At 39.6% G+C, this 23,521-nt stretch overlaps 1 protein-coding gene and 1 pseudogene across 3 annotated transcripts in view; both read right to left on the bottom strand.

Annotated features, from left to right (window-relative positions):
- RDX (radixin) overlaps positions 1-23,521 on the bottom strand; it is a 106,085-nt gene that overhangs the window by 35,271 nt on the left and 47,293 nt on the right. For all 3 annotated transcript variants that reach the window (XM_039470946.2, XM_074400560.1, XM_074400561.1), the window contains exons 10-13: positions 18,322-18,452; positions 5,014-5,174; positions 3,657-3,749; positions 431-670 (exon numbers count right to left, since the gene is read on the bottom strand). In XM_039470946.2, the coding sequence (XP_039326880.1) occupies positions 431-670; positions 3,657-3,749; positions 5,014-5,174; positions 18,322-18,452 (625 nt within the window). The remainder of the gene's footprint in view (positions 1-430; positions 671-3,656; positions 3,750-5,013; positions 5,175-18,321; positions 18,453-23,521) is intronic.
- Positions 13,545-13,672, bottom strand: LOC120364717 (U4 spliceosomal RNA; annotated as a pseudogene).

The following is a 23,521-nucleotide window of genomic DNA, read 5'->3' on the forward strand; positions in this document are numbered from 1 at the left end:
AGAGTTTCACCACGTTGGCCAGGCTGGTCTTGAACTCCCGGCCTCTCAATTTCATCTGCCTCAGCCTCCCAAAGTGCTGGGATTACAGGTATGAGCCACTGTGCCCAGCCCGCAATGTACATTTTACGGATTAAAAACAAAATTCATTTGTTTTTCTACAAAGCATTAGAATATTTTCTACCTTTTAAAATGGGTCAAGCTGTAATTAACTCATTAATTAATGTCTGATTATACAAAGCTAACAGGTATTTGCTAATGGGTTCACACAACGGAAGAAATGAAATAACATGAATATAGGCCAAATACCCACAAACCAATCACAAGGCCAGTCACTATTAAAACTTCTATGTTCTTTTTAACTAAGTTTGTCTAAGATGGTGAAAATGCAAACTATATTTCAAATGTGCATACAACTGCAAATTTTAAATACCTGAAGTTGCTTCTTAACACGCTCATTTTTCTGTGTTTCTGTTACACGTTCTTCCTCGCTTCTATGGTTCATTACCCCTTCATTTGATAATTCAGCACTAGCCTCAGCATTATTCTCATCATGTTCATCATGTTCGTTTTCTGTCGGAGGAATGACTGGTGGTGGTGGAGGTGGAGGGGCAGACATCACAGTTTTTAACTCTTCTTTGGTCTTTTCCAAGTCTTCCTGGGCTGCAAAAGCCTGAATATTAAAAATACTTTTATGAGCGACTTAGTTTAAATATCAATTAAAAAATCAAGTTATACTGCCTTTTTAATAGAAAATATATTTCAAAGTAATTAAAATAAGCCCTATTTATGAAACCTCTATTTTCATAAAAGAATGCCAACAGGTAAAAGAGAAAATTGAAAACATTATTATTGCACAAAAGAATTACTAACTCTGTGAGCTTCAAGTCAGTGACAGGTTAAAAGAAAAACAAGCATACATGCAAAAAAAGAATTATTAATTCTGGAAAGGATTATCATTTGCTAAAATTGTTGTGCAAATGGTTGATGAGAAATGGATATTCGTATAATGCCTAAGATTGCCACACCCAGTAGATTTTATGTGAGCCACAAGGGGAAAACGTAATCAGATAATGGAGGAATAAGATTGTCATTACTCAAATGCAATCATCACTAAAAAATAATTAATGCTGAGTTAAGTAGATATTAAGTGTCTTCTGATATAATACAACCTGAAATATCTAACAGCACCAATTGTTTGGGTGATTATATTATCTTGGTTTACCTGGAAAAGTCCTGTTACACTTGTCCTGGTGTAATTATAAACAATACCCCCTTTTTCTCAAAAGTGCTCCAGTTTAGATATCAAATTACATGGATGTCTCAACTCTAATGCACTGTAGTCAAAAACATTTAATTTGAATTCCTCCAGGTTCTAGATCTAACTTTGGTTCACAGGAAATCTTGGAGTTAAAGGACAAGCTGAATGACACGACGAAGTAACCTAAACAAATACAGGAGATGGGACATTCTGTAGGTCCCATCAATCAGTCAAAATAATAAAAAGAGAACTGCCCTTCATTAAAAAGTCTGCAAACAGAGACAATGCAAAGTCCACTGAACACTTGTCTGGCAAATTAGCTATGAGACTTTTTGGGAAATTTTGAATAGAATCTAACATTACATGAGATGGAAATTCACTAAAACGAAATAGTATGTACAGTAAGATTTCATGTTGGTAGGACGTGGTGGCTCACGCCTGTAATCCTAGCACTTTGGGAGGCCGAGGTGGGTGGATCACCTGAGGTCAGGAGTTCAAGACCAGCCTGGCCAACATGGTGAAACCCCATCTTTAAAAAAAAAAAATTTCATGTTGAATATATAAACAGGAAGTATTGTGGAAGGATATATACTAAGGTTCTACAGTACCGATCCTAGTTTATGGGAATATAAGTGTAGTTTGTGTGCATTTTCTATTTTTCCATAATTCACAGACTTGATATCTGTAATATACTTTTTAAAGTTTACATGTCTCTAAATTTCACAAACCATCCCTAAAAGGGATCTAAAACATTCTAATAACAAAGCAGGGTGGGAAATTAACAGTGGCATTCCTTCAGTTGTATTTATGTAAACATATTTTCAATACATCTAAAACTTCCCAATGAAATTTAAACTGCTACAAAGATTTACTTAAGAGTCAAAGAAGGCTAGGCGTGGTGGCTCACGCCTGTAATCCCAGCATGTGGGATGCCAAGGCAGGTGGATCACAAGGTCAGCAGTTCAAGACCAGCCTGGCCAAGATGGTGAAACCATTTCTACCAAAAATACAAAAATTAGCTGGGTGTTGTGGCAGGCGCCTGGAATCCCAGCTACTCGAGAGGCTAAGGCAAGATAATTGCCTGGCCTGGGAGGCAGAGGCAGCAGTGAGACAGATCGCGCCACTACATTCCAGCCTGATAGACAGAGCAAGACTCCATCTAGAAAAAAAGAAGTGAAAGAAAACTGTTTTCTGTATAAGTACATTTTATTGTAGAAACATTGTCTTCTAAAACCATATATCATCACTGGGTATAAAAATTTATATTTTCATTTAAGAGTTAACGTCATTTGAATTGACTCTCATCTTATATTCCCCCATCCCTCCAACCAAGGCCTGCTTTTACAGTTGTGTGCTACTTTAGACAATAGTGGTTTCATCTACTTAGGACTGATATTAGAAATCTCAGTATCAGCTGCACACAGTGGCTTACACCTATAATCCCAGCACTTTGGGAGGCCGAGATGGGAGGGCTGCTTGAGGCCAGCAGTTTGAGACCAACCTGGGCAACTTAGCAAGACCTCTGTCTCAACAAAAATAAAAATGATGGTGCATGCCTGTAGTCTCAGCTACTGCAGAGGACAAAGTGGGAGGATCCCTTGAGCCCAGGAGTTCGACACTGCAATGAACTAAGACCGTGCCACTGCACTCCACAGCCTGGGACACAGAGTAAGACCATGTCTCTAAAAAAATTTAAAATTATTAAACTTCATATCCAATCACTGGCTGCCATGCCCTTTTGTATCTACTACAAAAAGTCTTCCCACTCCTCTTTATTCTCATTTCCACATCCTCAGTTTGGCTCTTTATCTCTTAAGTATCCACTATCCCAATCCTTTCTTCACACTGATTACTATGTGGTTTTTATGAAATCGTTATCTGATCATGTTATAATCCTGTTTTGATATATTCTAAGCCCCATGTCAATCGACACTCTCCACTGCCTTGCTGTAGCACAGCATTTATTTAAAGCCTTTTACCTTGTTATCTAATTTGAGGGCCACATCTCCCAACATTTCTGAACAACACGAAGCCTCAGCTGCTTATTGGTTGTACTCAAATCTATTATGTACATTCTTACTTCCTATACTCATTCGGTTCCCCCCGTCTGGAATGACTACCTCTTCAGTCTGTATTCCCAATCTTTCATACCCCCAAAACCTAATTCATTATTCAAGACCCAGCTTAAATGTATATGGGTCTCCCGACAACTCACAGAAATTAATCACCTCTTCTGTGTTCCCAAAATACTTGGTTTATATCAGTGAATATTTACAATACACATACACAAGTATCTTTCCCACTCTAAATTATGACAGTATATTTATTTCTGTAAAGTCAGCATGATCCTAGGTATAAAAGCTACCCAATAAAAGCTAGTAAATGAACAAATGATTACTTTGTGCTGCCACTCAGTAGCTTCTTCTTCCTTTTTCTTCTTGGCTTCTTCTAGAAGTGCAATCTTGGCAGTGAATTCAGCAAGTTCTGCTGCCTAAAATAAACAATATAATCCCAAGATTAAAATAACATATTTTGAACAATCTTGTGATATGTTAAGTCAACAAAGCTTTAATGCACATGCTTAGGCTGTTTATGTTTTTCTTAGATAGCTTTCCATACAGCATTTATTAAGATCTTAAATAGCTTATTATTACAGAAAGTCCTTGAGGTAGTGAGCTAAGGAGGAGACAAAATTAAAAGATTATGATTACTCTACAGACAAGTAGTTAATCCTGCTTTCAGAAGCAGGAACTTAAAATGTGTAACTTAGGAGCTTTTTAAAAAAATTTTCATCAATAAACTATTTGCTGAAGTCTACAAGAGAAAAAACATTTATATAATGCTATGTACTTTAAATGACACTTCGTCAAATCATGTCATTTAATTCCACAATAATCTAAACGGGTCAGGTAGTATCAGTAACAGTTAGCATCATTCCTTTTTTTTTTTTTTTTTTTTTTTTTGAGACATAGTGTCTGTCCCCCAGGCTGGAGCGCAGTGGCATGATCTTGGCTCACCACAACCTCTGCCTCCCAAGTTCAAGCGATTTTCCCGTCTCAGCCTCCCAAGTAGCTAGAATTATAGGTGTGCACCACTGTGCCCAGCTAATTTTTGTATTTTTAGTAGAAATGGGTTTTCACCACATTAGCCAGGCTGGTTTTGAACTCCTGACCTCAGATGATCGGCCCAACTCAGCTTCCCAAAGTGTTGGGATTATAGGTGAGAGCCACTGCAACCAGCCATCATTTCCTCTTTCCAAAGGGAGAGTGCCGAGGCTCAAAAAGACCCAAAGACACATAGCAAGTAAATTGTGAACTAATATTTAAATCCGGGATCTTTTAAATGACATGCATACACCTAATTATTAGCAAGTCCACTAAATAAACAAAAAAACCCAACCGATTATGGCCTATAGTTATCTCACAGGAACTAGAACATATATTAATTTATCTAAAGCAACTGACTGACTGCAGAACCTATCCAAAGTCAAGTGAATTAGAATCTTTTGCTGACAGAAGACTCCATTTACAAATAATCTATAGAAAGGTATCTTATTCTTTTGTATTTTTAGGTTTTGTTTCAGAAGAAATAAAATCTTTAGGTTTTTGTCCACATTTTGTTATTAAGTTACATGTTATCTTTGGCTTGCTTTCCAGAAAGTACAAACTGGTTGCTTTCCGTTTTTTCTTTTTAGAGGGTTCACTCCATTCCATGCTTTATTATTTAAACTTTCTTCACTAAGATAAGTTCCTTACTAGCTGCTCCTGATTCTTCATCTGGTCGGCAGCTTGCTTTGCTATGACAGATTTTGCCTCTTCAGCAGCTCGACGCTCCTTTTCAAGCCTCTCTGCTTCTTCTTTTGCTCGTTTTCGTTCTTGATCCAGTTCTAGAGCTTTTCGAGTCTGTTCTTCTAGTTCTGTGAAATATGTGTATTCCCCCAAAAGTGATTAATTCCAATCATTCTCATTATCAAAAGAAGCTAAAATAATAGCAAGAAATCAAATCTGTTCGGTTTCTACAAATTAGCACACATGTAAATACATATATACCTCTTTGTTTTCTTGAGACAGGATCTTGCTCTGTTGCCCAGGCAGGAGTGCAGTAGCATGATCATAGCTCACTGCAGCCTCAAACTTGTGGGCTCAAGCAATCCTCCTGCCTCAGCCTCCCAAGAAGCTAGGACTACAGGCGCTATACTTGTCAAATGCCTAATAACTTTTAAAAAGAAATGAAACTCTTTTGTAATTTAAGTTATGCAAAAAGGCTACAAGCATACCTTTATTTTTTTAAAATAATCTCTCCATCTGGCCGGGCGCGGTGGCTCAAGCCTGTAATCCCAGCACTTTGGGAGGCCGAGGCGAGTGGATCACGAGGTCAAGAGATCGAGACCATCCTGGTCAACATGGTGAAACCCCGTCTCTACTAAAAATACAAAAAATTAGCTGGGCATGGTGGCACGTGCCTGTAATTCCAGCTACTCAGGAGGCTGAGGCAGGAGAATTGCCTGAACCCAGGAGGCAGAGGTTGCGGTGAGCCGAGATCGCGCCATTGCACTCCAGCCTGGGTAACAAGAGCGAAACTCCGTCTCAAAAAAAAAAAAAAAAAAAAAAAAAAATCTCTCCATCTAAAGTTTTTACCTCAGTAAACAAATTGCCATGTTCCAGAAATCTGTAATACATTTTGAAACTTCCATTAAGTTTTTACTTATCTAAACTAATAAGTAAATCTAAGAAATTCGCCAGGCGTGGTGGCTCACTCCTGTAATCCCGGCACTTTGGGAGGCCTAGGTGGGCGGATCATGAGGTCAAGAGATATAGAGACCATCCTGGCCAACATGGTGAAACACCATCCCTACTAAAATACAAAAATTAGCTGGGCATGGTGGTGTGCGCCGGTAGTCCCAGCTACTTGGGAGGCTGAGGCAGGAGAACTGCTTGAACCCAGGAGGCAGAGGTGCAGTGAGCCAAGATCATGCCACTGCACTCTAGCCTGGTGCCTGGCAATGAAACAAGATTCTGTCTCAAGAAAAAAAAATTAAGATTAAAAACAATACTTATTGACCCAAAATAGGAATTTTGATGTGAATTTCATGAATTATTGAAAAATGTGAGTTACTGGTATATATCCATTCCTACAGCATGAATATTTGGAGATGAATGACATGAATTTTAATGCTTAAGTATACACATCACTAAATTATCTCTCTTTTCTTATTCCAATGAGTGGAACAAGAAAGAAAAATAAATTTTTGAGTACAAAAGTACTAACTTCAAGGCCGGGCGTGGTGGCTCAAGCCTGTAATCCCAGCACTTTGGGAGGCCAAGACGGGTGGATCACGAGGTCGAGAGATGGAGACCATCCTGGTCAACATGGTGAAACCCCGTCTCTACTAAAAATACAAAACATTAGCTGGGCATGGTGGCGCGTGCCTGTAATCCCAGCTACTCAGGAGGTTGAGGCAGGAGAATTGCCTGAACCCAGGAGGCAGAGGTTGCGGTGAGCCGAGATCGTGCCATTGCACTCCAGCTTGGGTAACATGAGTGAAACTCTGTCTCAAAAAAAAAAAAAAAAAAAAGTACTAATTTCAAATATTATTTTGACGATTCTTTAAGTTCTCTGACAGAAGACAACAGAACAACAGAATGCCACCTACTGAAACAGTACAATGTCCTACAAAATGTTCTCCCTTACTGTATACTAAGAAACTATAGGTCATGAGGTTTGAAAGCTAACTGTAATTTGTAAGCTTTTACTTACTGTTCTTAATTTTGTTGGTCTTGATCAGAACTAGTTAAGTAACTGCAGTTAAGACTTGGAAGATTTTAGGCTGGGTGTGGTGGCTCATGCCTGTAATCCCAGCACTTTGGGAGACCAAGGTGGGTGGATCACTTGAGGTCAGGAGTTTGAGACCAGCCTGGCCAACCTGGCGAAACCCCATCTCTACTAAAAATACAAAAAGTAGCCAGGCATGGTGGTGGGGGCCTGTAACCCCAGCTATTCAGGGAGGCTGAGAGGCAGGAGAATCGCTTGAACCCAGGAGGCAGAGGCTGCAGTGACCTGAGATTGCACCACTGCACTCTAGCCTGGGTGGCAAAGCGACACTTTGGAAGGAAGGAAGGAAAAAAAAAAAAAAAAAGACTTGGAAGATTTTGAAAAGGTTGGAGAAGAAAAAAATGACTCTTTGGTTAGGTTTTAAATTCTTAATAAAATAATATAAAGGCCACAACAATTGGTGGCAGGGGGAAGGAAGAAGAAATAAAGGGTGTCCAAAGTGGGAGGAAAGAAGTCAAATTAGCCTTATTTCCCGACTACATGATCTTATACCTAGAAAAACCTGAAGACCCTACCAAAAAAAAAACTGCTACAACTGATAAATGAATTCAGTAAAGGTGCAGGAGACAAAATCAACATTAAACAACCAGGGCTGGGCATAGTGGCTCACGCCTGTAATCCCAGCACTTTTGAAGTTCGAGTTGGGAAGATTGTTTGAGGCCAGGAGTTTGAGACCAACCTGGTCAATAGAGTTAAGATCCCATCTCTTCTTAAAAAATAAAATTAATTTTAAAAAATCAGTAGCCTTGATTTGTAGTAGCTTTGAAGGTCTCTTTAAAAATGAATGAATGAATGAATGAAAAAAATCAGTAGCCATTATATACACCAACAGTAAACAATCTGAAAAAGCAACCAAGAAAGCAATTCCATTTACAATAGCTACAAAAATATATATAAAACACCTAGGAATCAACCTAACCAAAGAAATGAAAGAAGGACATTGATTTGGCAAAGCTTTTTTTGTGTAAGACCTCAAAGGCAGAGGCAAAGAAAGATAACAGGTATTATTATGCCAAGCTAAAAAGTTCTGTATAGCAAAGGAAACAATCAACAAAGTAAAGAGATAAACTGAAGAACAGGAGAAAGTTTCTGCAAACTGTCTATTTGAAAAAGGACTAATAACCAGAATATACAAAGAGCTCAAACTCAATAGCAGAAGACCAAATAATCTGGTTTACAAATGGGCAAAACATCTGAACTGACCTTTCTCAAAACACATACAAATGGTCAACGGCTATATTAAAAAAAAATGCTAATCTCTAATCACAGAAATATAAATCAAAACCACAATGAGATATCTCACCCGAGTCAAAATGGCTTGTATCAAACAGACAGGCAAGGTTGGGCACCGTGGCTCACAGCTGTAAATCCCAGCACTTTGGGATTTACAAAAATTAGGTAGGCATGGTAGTACAGCTAATTGGGTGGCAGAGTCTAAGAATCGCTTGAACCTGGGAGCAAGAGGCTGCAGTGAGCTGAGATCGTCCTCTAGCCTGGGCAATAGAGGAAGACTCTGAAGACTCCTTCTCAAAAAAAAAAAAAAGGCAGTAACAGATGCTGGCGGGGATGTAGAGAAAAGGGAAATACTTATACACTGTTGGTGGGAATGCAAATTAGCAAGGCCACTATGTAGAACAATATAGAGAGTCCTCAAAAAACTAAAAATGGAACTACCATAGCATCCAGCAATATCACTACTGGGTATATATATCCAAAGCAAAGGAAATCAATATACTGGAGATCATTATACTCCTATGTTTATTACAGCACAATTCACAATGGCCAAAACATGAAGTTAACCTAAGTGCCCATCAATAAATGAATAGATAAAGAAAATGTGGTATATATACACTATGGAATATTATTCAGCCATAAAAACGAATAAAATCCTGTCATTCACAGCAGCACAGATGGACCTAGAGGCCATTATGTTAAGTGAAACAAACCAAGCACAGAAAGATAACTATTGCATGTTCTCACTCATATGTGAGAGTTAAAAAGGTGGATTTCGCGCCGCGCGCGGTGGCTCAAGCCTGTAATCCCAGCACTTTGAGAGGCCGAGGCGGGTGGATCATGAGGTCAAGAAGTCGAGACCATCCTGGTCAATATAGTGAAACCCCGTCTCTACTAAAAATACAAAAAAAAAAATTAGCTGGGCATGGTGGCGCGTGCCTGTAATCCCAGCTACTCAGGAGGCTGAGGCAGGAGAATTGCCTGAACCCAGGAGGCGGAGGTTGCAGTGAGCTGAGATCGCGCCATTGCACTCCAGCCTGGGTAACAAGAGCGAAAGAAACTCCGTCTCAAAAAAAAAAAAAAAAAAAAAAAAAAGGTGGATTTCATAAAGATAAACAGACTGGTAGTTACCAGAGGCCAGGAAGGGGATGGGGGGGAGGTGAAGGGAGGAAAAAAAGATATAAATGTATTTATTACTACTAAACCGTATACTTAAAAATGGTAAAGATGGCCAGATGTGGTGGCTTACGCCTGTAATTCCAACACTTTGGGAGGCTGAGGATCAACTGAGGTCAGGTGTTTGAGACCAGCCTGGCCAACATGGTGAAACCCTGTCTCTACTAAAAATACAAAAAATTAGCCAGGTGTGGTGGCAGGCGCCTGTAATCCCAGCTACTTGAGAGGCTGAGGCAGAAGAATTGCTTGAACCCAGGAGATGGAGGTAGCAGTGAGCCGAGATTACACCACTGCACTCCACACTCCAATCTGGGTGACAGAGTGAGGCTCTGTTCTGCCCCCACCACCAACCAAAAAGGTAAAGATGTGTATATTCTATATCATATGTGTACATTTTACCTCAATAAAAAATAAATAATATGAAAATTCTATGTAGCTATTTGGCTATAAAGACAAAATGTATACAGCACTAGATGTTACCACAGCTAAATTCTAGGATTACTCATTTTAGAATCTGCCTTCTAAAATTGAGACAATCAAGTTGGACTATCAAATTTTTCTTATGATTACTTCTTTTCGTCTGATGAATAAAACAATATCCACGAAGCTCATGGTTTTATCTTCCATCTAAACATGCAAACAAATAACTAAAGAATTGAAAGCAAAAAAAAAAAAAAAAAAAAAAGAAGAAGAAGAATTCAAAGCAGGGTCTGAAGGCAGTATCTGAACATCCATGTTCACAATAGCATTATTTACAATAGCTAAAACACAGAAGCAACTGAGTGCCCATCAACTAATAAACAGGCAAGCAAAATGTGGTATACAAATAGAGTATCATTCAGCCTTAAAGGAAGGAAATTCTGACATATGCTACAATATGAATGAAATTCGAGGACATTACGTTAAGTGAAATAAGCCAGTCACAAAAAGACAAACACTGTATGATATCACCTATACAGGTAGATAAAGGTAGAATACTCAAAATCATAAAGACAAAAAGTAGAATGGTAGTTGCCAGGGGTTGTGGGGAGGGGGGAAATGGGGATTCTTGCTTAATGGACACAGAGTTTTAGTTTTACAACATGAAAAGAATTATGAAATGAATAGTAGTGATGGCTGCGTAACACTTCCAATGTATTTTCTAGCAATGAACTACATACTTAAAAAGGCAAAAACCCAATGCTTTATTTTCTCTCATAATAAAAATTGTTTTTGTACTATAAGACAAAAAAAGAGAAGTAAGTCTGGGTTACAAAGTTAAATTCTGAAACATTCCCCAATATTTATTTTTATCAGTTTTTTGTAATAAAGGTCAATTTGAAAAATGACAGATAAGGCAATAGCTGTTTTGTGGTATATTAAGAATTGTAGGCCGGGTATGGTGGCTCACGCCTATAATCTCAGCACTTTGGGAGGCTGAGGCGGGTGGATCACCTGAGGTTAGGAGTTCAAGATCAGCCCTGCCAACATGGTGAAACCCTGTCTTTATATTTTTAAATAAAAAATTTAAAAAAAAAGAATTGTATAAAGTCTAAGTTTTAAAAAATGTTTAAAATGAACTCTGAAAACATCATGTCTACTCCCTCTCTTCTAAAAAAAAAAGGAAGGTTTTTAACAGTCATATATTCCATAAATGACTTGTGGTGTTTCCTCTCCAATTAACTGAGTTAATACAGGACTTAGCAAACAGCTCATGGAGCAAACCCAACTCAGTGGTTTTTTCTTGGTAAGTTAAGTTTTACTGGAACATAGCCACCCTCATTTGTTTACGTATTATAGTACACAGCTGCTTTCACACTGCAGTAGCAGAGCTGAATAGCTGGGACAGAGACCATGTGGTCTGTAAGCCATGAAATATTTATCATCACCGGTAATCAAGAACATATACTACAGATAGAGTATTCTAATCCAGAAATCTGAACTCCCAATTACTCCAAAATCCTAAATGTTTTGAGCATTTGCACAACACTCAAAGGAAATGCTTACCGACAGCATTTCAGATTTCAGAATTTTGAATGAGAGATGCTCAACCAGTAAGTATAACGCAAATATTCTAATTAAAAAAAAAAAAAAAAAACCTGAAATCTAAAACACCTCTGGTCCCAAGTATTTCAGATAAGGGATATTCAACCTGTATATTCACTATACTCACCAGAATGGCTAACAAAACCAAACCAAACCAAACCCTAACAATATAAACTAGTAGAGCAAATGTACTTTCAATCACCCATAAAAGAAAGAAAACTGATTAATCCATGGCTGGGCACGGTGGCTCAGACCTGTAATCCAGGCAATTTGGGAGGCCAAGACAGGCAGATTACTTGAGGCCAGGAGTTGGAGACCAGCCTGGCCAACAAGGTTAACGCTGTCTCTAATAAAAATATAAAAATTAGTCAAGTGTGGTGGTACACACCTGTAATCCCGGCTACTCAGGAGGCATGAGAACTGCTTGAACCTCGGAGACTGAGGATGCAGTGAACTGGGATCATGCCACTGCACTCCAGCCTGGGCAACAGAGAGAGACCCTGTCGCAGGCACACACACACAATAAGACACATGCATATCCAAAAAGCATATGGAAAGACACTCAACATCACCAGATATTAGAGACATGCAAATAAGAACTATAAGATACCACTTTACACCCATTAAGATGATTATAATCCAAAAGAAAAACACTAATAAAGTATTGGTGAAATGTGGAGAAATCAAACTGGCTAGTGGAATATAATATATGGTATGTTTCACTTCAGAAACCAGTGCAGCAGTTCCTCAAAAAGTTAAACACAGTTACCACATAGCTCAGCAATTCCACTCCTTAGGTATATACCCAAAAGAAATGAAGACATATGAACAAAAACCTACACAACAAATGTTCATAACAGCATTATTCACCTTAGGCAAATAGTGGAAACAATCAAAAACATCCATGAACTGAATGAACGAATAAATAAAACAAAGCATAGCCATAAAATGAGTTCAGACCAGCCTGACCAACATGGTGAAACCCCGTCTTTACTAAATATACAAAAATTAGCTGAGTGCGGTGGCAGGCACCTGTAATCCCAGCTACTTGGGAGGCTAAGGCAGCAGAATTCCTTGAATCCGGGAGGCAGAGGTTGCAGTGAGCCAAGATCATGCCATTTGCACTCTAGCCTGGGGTGACAGAGTGACACCCCATCTCAAAAACAGACACACAAAAATGGAGTGCTGACACATGCCAAAATATGAAAGAAACTTTAAAATATTACATTAAACAAAAGAAGCCAGTCACAAAAGACCACATTTTGCATGACTCCATTCATATGATTGTCCGGAATAGACAAATCTATAAAGATGAGTGGTTGCCTAGGGCAGATAGAAGGGGTACTGAGAAGAAATTGGGAGTGACTGCTAATGGGTATGGGATTTCTTTTTAGGATAATGAAAATGTTCTAAAATTGATTATGGTGACAGCTGTGTAACTTTGTGAATACACTAAAAACCCTTAAACTGTATACTTCAAATGGGTAATTACATGGTATGTAAATTATAAGCTATAGCTCAACAAAAATAGAAAACAATAAACAAAACTAAGCTCCATATGAGGGCAAAATCAGAGTGACGGAAATCACATTTGAGGTTAAAGAAAAAGAGAAAAGGAGGAGACTCCCTAAGTGTAGGTAATTTCTATACTGTGTTCAGGGCACTTATGGGAATAAATTCACTTTGCAAAAATTGAGGCTTGTACTTGAGAAATCACTCTACCTGTACTTCAATAAAAATTTTCTTTTTTTTTTTTGAGACAGAGTCTTGTTCATCATCCAGCCTGGAGTACAGTGGCACGATCTTGGGTCACTGCCACCTCTGCCTCCTGGGTTCAAGTGATTCTCCTGCCTCAGCCTCCCTAGTACTTGGGATTACAAGTGCCCACTAATTTTGTATTTTTAGTAGCAATGGGATTTCACCATATTGGCCAAGCTGGTATTGAACTCCTCAGCCTCCCACACTGCTGGGATTACAGGCATAAGTCACCGCACCAGGCCAAATTTATTTTTTAATTCGGTCTCTATATAGACTGTCAAACTATACTGCAAGTTGTCATGATGTGGTATTGGGAAAAGTTTTCAATTAGCAATAATCGTGCCTCGGATAAATACCTCATTGGCTATGACACTGCCACTGCACCAAGATAACTTTTTGTTTTTAAAAAAGTCCAACTATAAGCCTGGGTGCAACAGCTCATGCCTATAATCCCAGCATTTTGGGAGGCCAGTGTGGGAGAATCACTTGAGCTCAGGAATTTGAGGCTATGGTGAGCCTTGATTGCGCTATTGCACTCCAGCCTGTTCAACAGAGACAGACCCTGTCTCACCAAAAGAACCCAACAACTGTAAATATTCTTTTTAATCTCAGAATGCTAAATTAGGGATTATTTCCACTTTAGAAATTAGGAGCCTAAGGAAATTGAGATATTGAAATGACTTGCTTATAGTCATATTCTAAGTTAGTGACAGAAGTAAAGCCTTTTCAAATTGTAAACAATGTATGTCTAAATTGGACACTCCCTTCCTACCCACAACTACTGCTTTCATCACATTACCATGTTTCCTTTCCTTGTAGCACTTAAAACTATGTAAAATAATTGTATTATTTAATACATTATTTTGTCTTTCCCCAATAAAATGTAAACTCCAAGAGAACTTTTTTTGTCCAATACTATAAACTCAATACTAGAACGGTGCCTAATACACACAAGATGTATCCAGAATGAATGAAATCATTATACTAATTCTTTTCTGTTGTTTGTCTTCTTGAAGATGGAATTCCCTTTGATATTTGCTGGGACAGTAACTGAATATAGGTCTGGCACCGTGTGTGTGTGTGTGTGTGTGTGTGTGTGTGTGTGTGTACACTTATTTACTTATGAGATCACCCTGTTGCTCAGGCTGGAGTACAGCAGCCCAAACGAGACTCACTGCAGCCTTGACCTCCAAGACTCAAATGATCCTCCCACTTCTCAGCCTCCTGAGTAGCTGATATGACAGGCACATGCCACCACACCTAGCTCACTTTCAATTTTAGGAGAGACAAGATCTCACTATGTTGCTCAGGCTGGCCTTAAACTCCTGGATTTAAGCAATCCTCCTGCTTCAACCTCCTAAAGCACTTGGGTTACAGGCATGAGTCACCGCACCCAGACTATTTTATTATTTTTACTTTTTGTAGAGAAGGGTCTCGCTATGTTGCCCAGACTGGTCTTCAACTCCTGGCCTTAAGCAATCCTCCTGCTTTGGCCTCCCCCAAGTGCTAAGCTTACAGATGTAAGCCACTGTGCCTGGCCAGGTCTGACTTTATTATATCTCAAATACATCATCACCAATATATCTTCTAAATGGTTAAAAAATGATAAAGATATATATATATATTTTTTTTTGAGACAAAGTCTTGCTCTGTCACCAGGTGCCAGGCTGGAATGCAGTGGCGCAATCTCAGCTCACTGAAGTCTCCACCTCCTGGGTTCAAGCATTCTCCTGCCTCATCCTCCCAAGTATTTGGGACTAAAGGTGCACACCACCATGCCCAGCTAATTTTTGTATTTTTTTTTTTTTTTTTTTTTTTTTGAGACAGAGTTTCGCTCTTGTTACCCAGGCTGGAGTGCAATGGCGCGATCTTGGCTCACCACAACCTCCGCCTCCTGGGTTCAAGCAATTCTCCTGCATCAGCCTCCTGAGTAGCTGGGATTACAGACACACACCACCATGCCCAGCTAATGTTTTGTATTTTTAGTAGAGACAGGGTTTCACCTTGTTGACCAGGATGGTCTCGATCTCTTAACCTCATGATCCACCCGCCTCGGCCTCCCAAAGTGCTGGGATTACAGGCTTGAGCCACCGCGCCCGGCCTTAATTTTTGTATTTTTTAGTAGAGATGGGGTTTCATCATGTTGGCCAGGATGATCTCTTGACCTCGTGATCCGCCTGCCTCGGCCTCCCAAAGCGCTGAGATTACAGGCATGAGCCACCACACCCAGCAATATAAAATAATTTAACAATGGTACATCATGAAAATGTCAATAGATAAATAATTCTATTTAAGGATCCACTTAAAATAATGACTTCAATTTTAAAAAGTTATTAGTAAGTATAAAAAAGTTTCTTCTTAAACAAAAAAATTACAAATTGATCTACTAAATCATGATTTAGATATGGCCAAATTTATGGCATTTGTATGAGAATTAGCATAAAATACAAGACAATCACACAGACTTTAGGAAAGCCTGGGAAAGCTTTATTAGAAGAAATTTTAAAATAATTGGGTGTCCTTTGCCTTAAGATGACTGATTTGAAATTATCTTGGTCGGAATGCTCTGTATTCTTTCTTATGGTCTATCTTCCTTACATTCTTCAGTGCTTGTTTACTTGTAAATCATTAATATTATTGTTACACACCCTAAATGAGATTGAAAGATTTAGTAAGTATTTTCTGAGAAAACGTGTTATATCAGTGATAAAGTAGTACTATGATTTAATCTTTTCTTTAAAATCAGATCAGTAATGTTTTTAAACTTTAACATACTTCAGTACAATCCAGATTTTTTATAGCATTTTTCCTCCAAAAGTATTGCCTACACTATTCACATGGCACTTAACAAACACTATCCCACTTTATTAATATTTTTATGTATGTATTTCTGTCAAATACACAGGCTTTACTCCCATCTATGCTAAACCTTTGTATTCATAGAATGCAGCACAAAGTAGGCACACTTTTCTGTGGCAGAAATAGCGTAAAGTGGCATTCAGAAAACAAGTTCTGCCCCTGAGTTGTGGCCTGAAAACAAATGCTTTACTAACCCTTGGGCACTCAGCTAAATTAGTTTCTAAGGCTTTCATAGCTCTGAGAAGTAAGTCTTCTAATGAGTCAGAATAAAACCTAGGTTTATTACTATTTTTTCTCCTACAAGTATTATTTCTAATCCTCTTGAAATTGAAATGATCAATCAGCTTGCGCATTTATAGCAATTTTTCTAGCTACTCTCCCTTATAATTAGTCTACTCTCATTGCTCAAGAGTATGTCTCTACCACAGCAGGCTGGTATAAGAAATCAAAATATATCTTAAATAAGACTAAAGACTACGTATCCTTAATCCAAAAAATCTGAAATGTGAAATGCTCCAAAACCCAAAACTTTTTAAGCACCCACGTGACATTCAAAAAAATGCTCAGGGCTGGGCAGTGGCTCAGGTCTGTAATCCCAGCACTTTAGGAGGCCGAGACAAGTGGATTACTTGAAGTCAGGTCAAGACCAGTCTGGCCAACATGGCAAAACCTCCTCTCTACACTAAAAATATAAAAAATTAGCTAGGCCTGGTGCTATGGGCCTGTAAACCCAGTTACCCGGGAGGCTGAAGCAGAAGAATTGCTTAAACCTGGGAGGCAGAGGTAGCAGTGAGCTGAGATCATGCCACCGCACTCCGGCATGGATGACAGAGCAAGACTGTGTCTTAAAAAAAAAAAAAAAAAAAAAAAGGCTCAGATTTTGGATTTTCAGATTTGGGATCCTCAATAGGACAATGCAAACATTCCAAAATCTGGAGTACTTCTGTTACCAAACATTTTCTTTTCTTTTTTTTTTTTTTTGATACAGAGTTTCGCTCTAGTTACCCAGGCTGGAGTGCAATGGCGCGATCTCGGCTCACCGCAACCTCCGCCTCTTGGGTTCAAGTAATTCTCCTGCCTCAGCCTCCCGAGGAGCTGGGACTACAGGCACGCGCCACCATGCCCAGCTAATTTTTTGTATTTTTAGTAGAGATGGGGTTTCACCATGTTGACCAGGATGGTCTTGATCTCTTGACCTCGTGATCCTCCCGCCTCGGCCTCCCAAAGTGCTGGGATTACAGGTGTGAGCCACTGCGCCTGGCCAAGCATTTTCAAAAAGGGATATTCAACCTGTGTTGGCTACTTCCAACAACACTGAATAGCTTGTTCTACCAATTGTTAGGAAAGCAGGTTATTAAATATAGCTTTTATAAACAGTGTAGACTTCATGTTACCCTTGAGAGCCTGCTGCTTAGAAAGGAGAAAAATATTTTATTCACGTAATACTTTTTTCCCCTTGCTTTCTCCACTATTTGCTGAGTGAAAGTAGTATATCCTAAAGTTACTTAATACAAACCACAGACTATAAATCCAGTGTATCCTTTCTATGTACTGTAGCACTTTGGTTATGTATTGCCTAAGAAGTAAGTTCTTCCAAACATATTACCAAAAACAAACAAAAGACATAACACGTGTACTTGTATTTTCTAGTAGACTAAAAGACATAACATGTGTTGTGTATTTTCTAGCAGACTAAACTAAAATCTTATTAGGAACTGAGTTGCAAAAGTTCATATAGTCAGAATAGCTTAAATTACTTTAAATTACCTAAATGCCTTACTTATACAACCATAAAGCATTATATAGTTTTGTTTAAATGCCATCATGTATTGGATATGTGTTTTTTGTTTATAGAACCCATATTTACAGTCATTTACAATATTTAAGAATACATATGAAAAATATTTCCTTAAAATAACTAAAAAAAAATTTGCGTGTTTAAGAGAAACATCAGCATTGTATAAATTAATGTGCCTTAGTGAAACATGTTCAGCATTGTATAAATGAATGTGCCTTAGTGAAACATGTTTATGATATAATTCCACTAAGAATTAATCTGATAATTAAATATACAATTGTCCTATATAACAAAGAAGGTTTAATAGTAGTAAAAAAAAAAAATACCACTATCTGACAACAGAGCAATAATTTTTAATCCATTGTCAAAAAGAAACGCTTACCTTTCTGGGCTTTAATTGTCTGTTCTTCAATTTGTTTTAGACGTTCCATTAGCTCTTCCTTTTCACGTTCTATTCTTTCCTTTTCCTTTTCTGCTATTTCTCTTTTCTTCTTTTCATTCTCTAATTGTGCCCTTAAAAGAAATTGCAATTGCTGTTACAAATTAATAGACAGAAACATTATTCATGGGATAGAATACTGCTCAGCCATAAAAAGGAACAAAATAATGTCTTTTGCAGCAACCTGGATGAAGCTGGAGGCCATGATTCTAAGTGAAGTAACTCAGAACATATAAATGCAGTATGTTCTCACTTATAAGTGGGAGCTAAGCTATGAGGATGCAAAGACAGAGTGATATGATCGACTTTGAGGACTTGAGAGGGAATGATTGGGAGTGGGGTGAGGAATATAAGACTACATATTGGGAACAGTGTACATTGCTCAAGTGACAGGTCCACTACAGTCTCAGAATTCACCACTGTAGAATCTATTTATGTAACCAAAAATCACCTGTAGCCCCAGAACTATTGAAAAATAATAATAATTAGAAATGTCACTCATATGAAACCTAAGAACTAACTGAATCAACTAAGAAACAACGGCATAAATATTTTAACATCATATTAGCCGGGCGCGGTGGCTCAAGCCTGTAATCCCAGCACTTTGGGAGGCTGAGGCGGGTGGATCACGAGGTCAAGAGATCGAGATCATCCTGGTCAACATGGTGAAACCCCGTCTCTACTAAAGATACAAAAAAAAAAAAAATTAGCTGGGCATGGTGGCCCATGCCTGTAATCCCAGCAACTCAGGAGGCTGAGGAAGGAGAATTGCTTGAACCCAGGAGGCGGAGGTTGCGGTGAGCCGAGATCACGCCATTGCACTCCAGCCTGGGTAACAAGAGCGAAACTCCGTCTCAAAAACAAACAAACAAACAAACAACAAAAAAAAAAAAACATCATATTACACTTGTGTTGAAAATAGCATGTAGTGGCCGGGCGCGGTGGCTCAAGCCTGTAATCCCAGCACTTTGGGAGGCCGAGGCGGGTGAATCACGAGGTCGAGAGATCGAGACCATCCTGGTCAACATGGCGAAACCCCGTCTCTACTAAAAATACAAAAAAGTAGCTGGGCATGGTGGCTCGTGCCTGTAATCCCAGCTACTCAGGAGGCTGAGGCAGGATAATTGCTTGAACCCAGGAGGCAGAGATTGCGGTGAGCCAAGATCGTGCCATTGCACTCCAGCCTGGGTAACAAGGGCGAAACTCCGTCTCAAAAAAAAAAAAAAAAAAAAAAAAAAAAAAAAGAAAATAGCATGTAGTTAAAAATACATGACCATTTATGTACATACATGTGCTGGGTTTCAATGTATTATTTATTGTGGGGTCACAATAAAGACAACTGAGACTATATTTTAAAAATATTGCTGGGCGCGCTGGCTCACGCCTGTAAACACAGCACTTTGGAAGGCCGAGGCCGGTGGATCACAAGGTCAAAAGATCGAGACCATCCTGGTCAACATGGTGAAACCCCGTCTCTATTAAAAATACAAAAAAATTAGCTGGGCATGGTGGCATGTGCCTGTAATCCCAGCTACTCAGGAGGCTGAGGCAGGAGAATTGCCTGAACCCAGGAGGCGGAGGTTGCGGTGAGCCGAGATCGTGCCATTGCACTCCAGCCTGGGTAACAAGAGTGAAACTCCTCAAAAAAAAAAAAAAAAAAATTAAATTAAATTAAAAACTTAGACATTTAGGAACATCCACAAAAGATGGGTTTACAAAATGGCTAGTAAAGTGTAACTGTCGAATATATCCCTGGGTACGAAACACATTTATAAGGCACACTGAGGGGGGAAAAATTAGATTTACCATTTGCATGCGGGATGAACTCTGACAACAAATTAAATGTCGGCACCAAAAGAGTTACCCACATAGTTGCCACACCCCAAGAAAATGCCTTCTTTAGATTAATAGGAGCCCTCTGCTGGGAAATAGAGGACTGAAAGGAGCAAACAAAGGCATGTATCTTAAAAACAGGGAGGGCAACAATTTTTAATCACTAAAAATAACGTAATCCAAGTTTAATTTCTCAGGTAGTACCCATTTATGCCTCGATACAAGATGACATTTCAGTTTCACCTCCTCTCACAATTCCATTAGAATGATAGTAGGTGGCTAATGATCTTTAAAAATATCATCAGAACTCAGTGGGGAAAAAAATGCCATGATCATTTAGCTGCATCTGCCATGAGCCTGATGAGAGTGTAACTACTTCTTTCTTCTTTTTTTTTGAGACAGAGTTTTGCTCTTGTTGCCCAGGCTGGAGTACAGTGGTGCTATCTCAGCTCACTGCAACCTCCACCTCCTGGGTTCCAGTGATTCTTATGCCTCTGCCTCCCAAGTAGCTGGGATTACAGGCACCTGCCACCACACCCAGCTAATTTTTGTATTTTTAGTAGAGATGGGGTTTCACCATGTTAGTCAGACTGGTCTTGAACTCCTGACCTCAGGTGATCTACCCACCTAGGCCTCCCAAAGTTCTGGGGTTACAGACCTGAGCCACCACATCTGGCCTAAGAGTGTTTCTTTTAAATACTGCCAAATTCATTCATGAAACATCTACCAAGAGCCTACCATTGGTCAGACTCTATGCTGGGGCCAAAAATATAAAGAGGAATAAAATTCACATGGGGAAACTATTTATCAGACAATGTTTTTTACTTAAGTCGAATCAACATTCAAATCACTATTTTGATAATTTTAAAAATCAGTTATGATTTCATCTCTGAAATTTATCTGAGTATGCTCTAATGTTCCACAAATGGATAGCACTGCCACCTGCTGTCAATTCTGAATTTCAAGTACAAAACCCTGTAGTTTCTCAGCTTGCAGTCTCTGAAAAACTTATCAGCAAAATTTTGCCATCAAAGATTTCTCTTATTTATAAACCTGAACTTTAATAAAATTCCTGCAGCTCCTAGCACCCATCTGTCTCTAAGACAGAAAGAGAGCCCACCTTTGGGGCAAACAGGTGTTGCAAGTCAGCAAGAGGTCAGACACTGATGGTGACCCTCTAGTGTGCCAAGCCAAAACACGAAGGGGTCACCACACCTCACTGCTGGTTTAATGAATCCTTCCCACCCTTTAAGAATCTAGAAACACTAGGCATGGCAGCTCAGGTCTGTGATCCCACCACACTGGGAGGCCAAGGCAGGAAGATTGCTTGAGGTCAGAAGTTCAAGACCAGGGCAACATAAGAAGACCTCATTTCTTCTAAAAATAAAAATAAAAAATTAGCCAGGCATGGTAGTATGTACCCACAGTCCTGGTTACTCAAGGAGGCTAAGGTGAGAGGATCACTTGTGCCCAGGAGGTCAAGGCTGCAGTGAGCTATGATCGTGTCACTGTACTCCAGCCTGGCAGGCAACTGAGCAAGACCCTGTCAAATAAAAAGCAAACTAGAGCCTTGTGGCCATTCATGCAAGGGAAGTTCCATCTCTGTTCTGGAGTTCCCTATGCCTATGAGGTACTTTCTCAACAGCGAGAAGGAAAAGCCAATAACTATTCCTAACCCCAGTACCTAGGCTCACTCTGCAGGACATTAATCTTTTTCAATCCTACTTCAATTTATAAAGCCTATATAGGCAAAGAGATTTAAGGAGTTCTAGAAGTATGAGATGCCTCTGTAAGACATGAGTTTAAGGGAAATTTCTGTTTCCCAATCTCTCTGGGCAAAAGAAAGGCCTCATGGCCCCCACAGTGGCGGCTGACCTTTCTGTGTTCTTTAGATAGCTAAATAGCAGGTTCTGTATGAAAGCACAAGAAGCAAAAGCACAGTACTTTCCAAGTAATTGCTAGTATGGCCAAAAGCTATTCTTTTCCATGCCAGGTTGTCTGCACCCTAGGATGTTGACTACCCAACCACTCCCCGGCCTCTGTGCAATCACATCCAGTGCTGCCACCCAAGCCAACTACCTTCCTCCCTCCTTCCCCAAGGTCCCAAGACAATTCTCAAGGACTTCCACTGCAAACCAGATCTCAACCAGAAGGCTACCATCATATTCCACCAATAAGAGCCTTTCAGATCCAGCTCTGGCATAAATGGCCCCTTCTGGAGACGGATGTGCTGATTTTATTTAGCTTTTCCCTATCGCTATTTTTTGTTCTTTTTGAGGGATAGAGGTGAAGGAGATATGGAAGCAGAAAAACAGACTCAAGATAATCCAGCCACAAGCAAGTTGAGAGGGGTGGGGAATGGTCTTCCTACTGAAAAATGGAGTAAGTATACAGCAGATATTTAACCTGATTATAGTATTTAAAACATGTTATACTTTACTGTAATTTGTGAGGCTCAAAGCTCACATTTTATAAGAATCCTACCCTGACGATAGCCAACTCCAGCCAACACTTCATTCAAATAATACAAATGCCTTCAGTCCTTTACATCACTCAGTGGTATCTAGTTTTTACAGGCCTATCTTGTCTCCTTTATGAAACTAGAGGATCTTGCTGCTCCCCCAAATGCTATTCACTTGAGAGGGCCTCACTGGCCCATAGGCACACCACACGTACTTTTATCTCTACATTTTCGTTTATGTTGGCTGCTGCTTCTGAACATATATTGCCCTCTCTCTAACCTTCAAGCCTTAGTACCACTTAGTCTCACTTTCCTCACGAAGTCTTTTGTGATCACTGTAACAATACACGCAGATATTTTTATTTGGAGTTTGGGTTTGGAAACACTCATTTCAACACAGTTGTTCTATTTCAAGGACATAAATATTATTTAAAAAACTATTAGGCCGGGCGCGGTGGCTCACGCCTGTAATCCCAGCACTTTGGGAGGTCGAGGCGGGTGGATCACGAGGTCAAGAGATCAAGACCATCCTGGTCAACATGGTGAAACCCCGTCTCTACTAAAAATACAAAAATTAGCTGGGCATGGTGGTGCACGCCTGTAGTCCCAGCTACAAGGGAGGCTGAGGCAGGAGAATTGCTTGAACCCAGGAGGCGGAGGTTGCGGTGAGCCGAGATCGCGCCATTGCACTCCAGCCTGGGTAACAAGAGCGAAACCCCGTCTCAAAAAAAAAAAAAGGCCGGGCGCGGTGGCTCAAGCCTGTAATCCCAGCACTTTGGGAGGCCGAGGCGGGTGGATCACAAGGTCAAGGGATCGAGACCATCCTGGTCAACATGGTGAAACCCCGTC

This window comes from Saimiri boliviensis, chromosome 6 (genome assembly GCF_048565385.1).
Source record: "Saimiri boliviensis isolate mSaiBol1 chromosome 6, mSaiBol1.pri, whole genome shotgun sequence".
NCBI lineage: Eukaryota > Metazoa > Chordata > Mammalia > Primates > Cebidae > Saimiri > Saimiri boliviensis.